This window comes from Teleopsis dalmanni, chromosome 2, assembly GCF_002237135.1.
Source record: "Teleopsis dalmanni isolate 2A chromosome 2, ASM223713v2, whole genome shotgun sequence".
In the NCBI taxonomy this organism is placed as follows: Eukaryota; Metazoa; Arthropoda; class Insecta; order Diptera; family Diopsidae; genus Teleopsis; species Teleopsis dalmanni.
Genome location: NC_051847.1, coordinates 216,760,536 through 216,768,424, shown reverse-complemented (window position 1 = coordinate 216,768,424; position 7,889 = coordinate 216,760,536). Strand labels below are relative to the sequence as shown.

Here is a 7,889-nt window from a genome sequence, read left to right as displayed (position 1 = left end):
TCAAAAATGAATTCGGAAATATACATAAATCTGTTGGATAGTGAACTGATAAATTTTGCTGAAAATATTCATGGAGATAATTGGACTTTCCAACAGGATAATGCTCCAATACATGTTTCTTGTGCTACAAAGAAATTATTTGAAGAGAGAAGCATCCCATTGCTAGATTGACCGGCTATGAGTTCTGACATAAATCCAATAGAGAATCTTTGGGGTATTCTTAGTGCCAATATTTATGCTTATTCGAAGCAATACGATACTCTTAAAGAGCTGAAAAAGGACGTACTGGACGAATGGGCCAAAATTGACCTCCTACTATTAAAAAAATTGGTAGATTCAATGCCACATAGGATACAGTTAATAAAAATAAATAATGGAAACACATTATCTTATTGAAAATCAAAAAAAATTGAATTACATAAAATAATTAATTGTTTTTAGCAAAAAATGTGAATTGCACATATAAATATTTTCTATGAAGATTTAAAATAAAGTTAATTTTTCACTTAAAAAAAATTAATTTGAATAAAATTTTTTTATTATTTTAATTAGACTACTAAACATAAAAACAAATAATAAACTAAATTCACCCTAACAAAATTTGTTGGAGTTTAAATTAGATTTTAAGTACTGCACATATAATTATTTTACTGGGGTAGTTAAACTTTCCTTACATCCATATAAATATGTCACAATTTCATTGTGAGCGGTTGTAATTCAAATTAATTTCATATTAATGAGAAATATATATAAGTAATTCTTAATTATGGCCTACAAGAAGACTGAATCTTTACGGAAAATCTCAATGCTAGTTTGCTAGATTTTCTTTCAAAAGATCTCGGTCAATATGCATGCAGATGCCTACATATCGTGGAATCTCTCCATCTACTATGAAAAAGTAGGTGCAAATCTTATAGAAGAAATCAATCCACATGATATTCTCCTAACAGCTTTGATATGAATAAACATCAAGTATTTGCTGCGAAAAATCTCAATGAAATTACTAGATTTTTTTTAAAAGAACTCTATTATTAAAAAGAACTATTATTAAAAAGTGCGTGAAAATCTTATGAAAGGAATCAAGCAATTTGATCTTGTGCAAACGGCTTTGATATTAATATACATCAAGTATTTGCTGCTTCAGATATTCTATGACAATAGGGTACAAACACAGTATAAAGTAAATTAAAAAAACATTTTATCCTTTCCAATGTTTATCCTTTGATATCCTCTAAAATATTTAATTATTCTAAGATCCTTACAAAATCAAACGCTTTTATAAAAAACAATTAAAATCAGAATTATTAAAACGCATTTCGATAATTATTTAAGCAAATGCTTAAAGCTTTTGGAACATCTTGAATTAAATAGCACACACGCACAAACTCACACCCACACATCAACAAAGAAAATCCCTACAAACTTACTTCTCAAAACAAAAGGATCATGGGATTTTTACTGGGATTTTTACCAATAAAAAATTTTGCCTTTGATTTCAACAGAGAAAATTACAGAAGCGACAAAAACTTCTGCTAAATTGTAGTTTAAAACTGCATGAGGAATTCAAGTCAAAAGGAAAGTTTAAATGTGTTGGTGTGTTGGTGTGCTTATGCTTCACAAAGAACTGTTAGCGCTGCTAACGTTTGTTTTTGTTTACGTGTGGTTGTGTATGTGTGCTCATGCATCAAAAGTACATATTTTGCTTTCAGCGTGTATAGTTGCTTACGTGCCTTTGTTGTTGTTGTTATTATTATTATTGTTGTTGTTGTATTATAATTTGTTGTTGTGCTTGGTTTTTCTTTTTATGCATGCACAATTTGAAAATCGTGTGTAAGCCTTCGTGTGCTGTTGTCATTTCGCTGTTAAATGTCACTTACAAAAGCGCCTGCCGTGGCTTTCTTATGCAGTTAACGAGCTAAAACCGGAAAAAAAGAGAAAACAATTTACGTGCGAAAGATGACAAGTGCGGAAAGGTGTCTTAAGCGATGGCAAATGCAACAGGAGCAAAACTGAATGCTTATAAGCTTAATAAGTGTTGTGATATGAGACGATTTGCATGACTCTTGTACTGAAAACGGCGAATTTTTATTTTATTTTAAATTTGAATTAATAAAAAACTTTAAGTATTTTAGCAAGTATTTCTCAAGTGATACTTAATGGGGAAATTATAATTAAAGTATAGAAGATGTATAAAACCCGGGATTTAGCATATAACTAAAACGTACTTTGGAAATTATAATAGCTCAATCTGACGGAACAAAAGGTCTTTACAAACTTGGTACAGTTATACATTTATCCAGCAAATTGTAGATTCTGCGAAGAGAATGAAGAGTCAGCAATACAGGTATGCTAATACTCCTGAATGGAAGCACTGGTGCTGGTGTATATGAACCCAACACCAGAATTTTGGAGGCAATAAGCACATGGCCGAGAATCGTTCAATATCTTCAAAAAAACTGTTTGGCTCGAGAATTGTTATTTATTCTGACAGCCTGGTTGTCACAGCTTTTAAAGCTGTGTCTTCTTGAACTTTGAAGTCGAGCTTCTACATTTACTTGCAGTTCGGGATAAGGTAAGCCTTTGTTGGGTTCCGGGTCACAGGGGAATTTTGAGAAATGAACACGCTAATGAGCTACCCAGAACTGCCCTCAATCCTTTTATGGGTTAAACTGGGTTAGTACAAAACAAATTATCAAGGAGAGGGAAAATCGTATGCTGCTGGAATTCTGGAAAGACTTAGATAAAGCAAAGCACTGATAAAGCTGTACTCCTACAAAAACGTTCTTAAATTCTCAAAATATAATTTAAGGTTGATAACGGGTTTCATTACAGTTCATTATGGTCTGTAATACAGCTTATGCCTCTAAGACGAGAAAACTATGTAGATTTAATAATGCACGGAAGAAACTTGTTTCATGTGGAATTTCTGTCACCAGAACAGATTAAGAGCTCTTCTCTAAATTTAGTTCAGGAGTTTGTTCGAAAGCTTTAAAGGGTTTTGTGTAATCAATAGCGAAATTAGTGCAATAGTACTCTTCTGGCCGTACTAATGGTAGTTAGGCGATTATACGTCAAAACTTTAATAATAATAATAACAATACTCCTAGGAATGTATATCCTTACGGAAGACTCTTCCTACTTTGATCTGTAAAGTAGGTTCTGTACTATTTTTAATTGAATCAATGACCCGATGGGCGGAGCGTCACATCCACGCTTAATAACAAATAAATAAACTCATATAGAGAGACTGAATGTAATATGATACATAAAATCCTAGCACTGGAAGTGACTCGGGAATGTGTGAAGAATCTTTCCAAAGTAATTGTCAATGTAAGCACAACTAAGAGAACGATTGGTCGGCATGATAGAGAAAGGTCAGGATATGAAGAATTGATGATGCACTAGAATGTTTTGACAAAATTGAAAAAGAAATAAGTAAGCGTTATAAGTGAAGTCTTATGTTGAAGTATAAGATAAATATATAAGATATATAATTTAAAATATTTATATTTTATTAATAACTTGGTTTAATATATAAATCGCCCTGGTATATTATTTCTTAAAATTCACTACTGCTTTCAACTGCAATTAGAGAACTCTTACTTTGAGTAAGAGTGCGTAAATAAAAACTTCTGCGGGAAAACTCTGCACAAGTGTATACGTCGGGAAGGCTTTTTACTGCAAATTAAACTCTTTGAGTATAATTCACAACAACCTCGTTGTTTTAGATGCTAACTCCGTTCTGGCTTTTATTATTAAAAAGTAACTTATTTAACTTAAAATCTAGCTTTTACTTGAATATTAAAAAATATTTAAAAGAATTATTCTTACAGCACTTCTAGTCTTACACTACTAGTCTTACTATTTTCTTTTATTATAGAAGGGGATTAACTCTATATTAAATTTTTCTAAAATGCACGTTTTTTGAATTTACCCCAAACATGTTACGTTTATACCTCCTACGCCAATTTTTTCCCTTTTTGGCCTTTGCACTAATAAATGTCTTTGACCTGGTACCACATCCATTACCTGAGAACTTGACTTTCCATTGCCGCAAATTGCGCAATTGCACGCAATCAAAATTAAAAATTTATCAAAAACATTTTGTTTCGAATTTCAGTACGAAATTACAGTTGCAAGCAGTTAATTGCTGAATTAGTAAATTTCTTAAAGTTTATTAAGTGCCAATTACCGAGGCCAGAATACAAGGCCACTTAAGGATACTTAGGCATGCACATGAAAATTGAATTAACAAATTATGGCAGAATGAAATCGAACGATTAATTAGCAAAACAAATTAATTCATTAAAATTTGCAGTTGACTTAAGGTAACAGCTGCACTTTGTGACTAAACAATTTAAATGTTATAATTAAATTACATTTTTAATTAGTTTTTAATCGAAATATGTTGGCATGTCAAACACATTCAATACTCTTGTCCTGATATCGTAACATCAATGTGTTTTAATATTCCATATGAGGACTATACGTATCCTACTAAATACTTATAACTTATGATATAACTTACAGTTATATGACTTATGTGAAAGCAAATAGGCAAGCTTTTACAGCATAATAAACAATTAGACAAATATTGATACCAATTAAAGGAAAAGGAAAAGCGATAGCCAGAGATTCCAGTCATTAATGAAGTAAACTAATAGTTGTAAAAGGATCATTCCTTGTTAAAAATATCAACCAGCATAAAATATCGATGGCTGAAATCCCATTCCAGAAAAAAAGCATGCTTCCACACCATAGATGATATGAAATTAGACGATTATATTACCATTAACCATTAAACAAGTAAAATTATAACTGTGAACGAACTACAAAAAAGGTTAGGACATACTGCGATAGACAAGGACTAACTCAATCGAAAGTGAGAGTTGTCGACTTTTCATTACGCTACATTTCAATATCCTACTCAACTCAAGAACGTATAACTAAATATGTAATATTCGGCATATCTGTATTTAGTACATTTCAAGTTTTGTTAGCTCACAACCTAACTCAATTTAGGGATACTACTCTTCGGAAGGAGAAAAAGGGAAGAAAAGCAGTATATTAGCAAAAATCTTTTTGTCTTGAAATATTTGAGAGTTATGTTGATGTTAATATCATATACCACCTGATAGACACTACCAACAGTGTGCTTAAAGCATTGGGTGCGAAAATCAGGTAAAATGATAAAACTACTAAAAAACGGATGGACGATTATGTATTCGCACATGTGTGAATACAAAGCCTTATACTTAAACGAAGTATATAAAAAATTATTAATTGAAAATGGATATAAATTACATTAATACCATAAATACTAGAGAATACGCAGCATAAAAGAGCTGTATTGCTCTGCTCCGTCGGGAGCTAGTACCCCGTTTATTCCTATACTACTAGAGAATACCCTTGTAAATAAAGACACTGACCCGTAAAAGACTTCTGCTTTTTGTTAAGAGTAAACTGTTACACAAACATGAGGCTTCAATCGACTAAAACTACCTCTTCGGAGCGAATTGCGAAAAAATATAACCGATTGTTTCATAAACAGTCATTGGTTTACATTTCATTCAAGAGAAATAGAAGTGGTCAATACGAAAAATGTTTAGCAAACTAAATTCTTCTAATTCAAATAGTCTGAGAGGCAAATTGGATGGTTTTACTTGGTAGGGGTTAGATTCAACTACTTATGGTATATACGTTCTGAATCGTATGGTTTGCGGTTATGGAATAAATGGAAATTAAGTAACATTGAATCTCATCTATATAGAATAAAATGAATTGTAGAAACTTGTACCTCAAATATTGACATAAATCAGGATTTATACATTCATTGAAGAATTGTCCGTACTAATAACTTTAACATTCTACAGACAACTACAGACAAACAATTCTGAATTATCTGGACGATTGCTATAAAGTTAGTTACCAAAACCTCTGGATTAAAGGCAAGTTTTAATCACATCTGGCGAGATCCAAGTACCTATCAGGTGATGAAAGGAGAAAACAAATTACCAAATGATATGCTTATAATAAGTATTTTTAATTTAGCAATTAAGGTTATTGTGTTAGTGAAGCTTAATATATCAGAAACTGATATTCTTATTCATACTATGTTTAAGACGGACAAAGTGGTACGAGGGATATAATAAATATTTTTAATTTAGCAATTGACGTTATTTAGTTAGTGAAGCTTAATATTTCTGGAAGTGTTATTCTTCTTCATTCTATCTTTAAGAGGGACGAAGTGATACGAGGTGTTTCTTATTTGGGTATCAGCTATTTGAAACTAATGTTCATTTTAACAGAAAAAAAGTGAAAATCGAAATTTGATTCATATATTTAAAATTAATGCTTTAAGGATATATCTTCTTCTTTCTGCAATAGTTGAAAAAATATATGAGAGTGGAAATTTATTTTAATTTTATTTTATTTTTCTATTCACCTTTCAATAAAACAATAAAATAAATTGAATACTTTCAACAGAACGAAATGCATCGGAGCATCAATACTGCATAGAATTGGCTTGTGTTAATATCCTTTTCGACAACACCGAATTAACTAAAATATCTACAAGAATCTATCTCATTCACTTTCAACTCGTAATTTTGTAATTTATTTGTGCATTTGTTTTGAACTTTATTCCTTTGTTTCTTTTGTCTTCCCAAATGCAATAAAGTTTACAAGCCAAAATTGGTACAATACCAGGAGATATCCTGTTAATTTCCTCCTTCTTGTCGTATGTTGGTTGCTTCACAAGACGTTATCGCGAGGAGCTACAACACAAAATGTGGATGCCGAGTTTCTGTAAAATTCAGGTAAAATAGAAGAAAAAAGAGAAAAAGCCTTGATTTATTATTTGGCAAATTAAATTTGTACTATCTTTTAATTTTTTTTTTTGTGTCTATTTTGGTATGCAGCCAGCGATTCCTTACACGGATGGTGTGGACTCGTTAACATTACTATCAGATGATGCACAAATTGCAACGTGGAATAATGAAGGGTTGCCAATGGATCGCATGTCAACTGAAAACGCAACAATACTAGCACATTCTACACGTTGGCCGCTCATGATCGATCCACAATTGTGAGTGAAATCGTGCAAATAGGAGGAATATCGATATTTTTACTATTTTGAAAAATTATATATCGAAATTAATTTTAGTTTTAAGTTCACATTTATTTTATTATTTTCATTATATTTCATTTCAATAATAACTCTTGCCCAACAGAAATCCGTTTAATCCGTTTTCTCATCAAATTTCTTGGAAGTTTCGCACCATATTCCATATTGATTAGAAAAAATACAGACTAAGCCCATTAGTCGTTTCACTTGTTGTGAAAATAACTTATTATTCATGATTCAAAGATTTTATTTTGCTTTTTTTTCCTTGCAGACAGGGTGTGAAATGGATCAAAAATCGTTTTGGCGATGCTCTGGTGGTAACCCGTCTTACGCAGAAAGGTTTCCTTGATACCTTAGAAAAAGCTATGCAAAAAGGTATTATCAAAATATATACAAATAATTTACAAAAAATATATACACGCAATTTGTCCATGGCTTCTAGGTAATACTGTTCTAATAGAACAAATAGAAGAAACAATAGATACCGTTCTTGAGCCACTATTAAGTCGCGCTTTGATTAAAAAGGGTCGCTATATACGTATTGGAGGCAAAGAAATGGATTTCAATCCGGACTTTCGTTTAATACTACACACAAAACTAGCTAATCCACACTACAAACCAGAAATTCAAGCACAAACCACACTTATTAATTTCACAGTAACACCAGATGGTTTAGAGGAGCAATTACTGGCTGAAGTTGTAAAAATTGAACGTCCTGATTTGGAACAGATGAAAATTGACGTAACCATACAGCAAAATAAAT

The 7,889-nt window shown here is 31.5% G+C and overlaps 1 protein-coding gene across 1 annotated transcript; it reads left to right on the top strand.

Annotated features, from left to right (window-relative positions):
* The first annotated feature begins 6,914 nt into the window (after positions 1-6,914).
* Positions 6,915-7,887, top strand: LOC119676738 (dynein beta chain, ciliary-like). Its single transcript, XM_038087994.1, has 4 exons — positions 6,915-7,087; positions 7,398-7,501; positions 7,569-7,838; positions 7,880-7,887. The coding sequence occupies exons 1-4, from the start codon at positions 6,915-6,917 to the stop codon at positions 7,885-7,887; spliced, it is 555 nt and encodes a 184-aa protein (XP_037943922.1).
* The last annotated feature ends 2 nt before the right edge of the window (positions 7,888-7,889 follow it).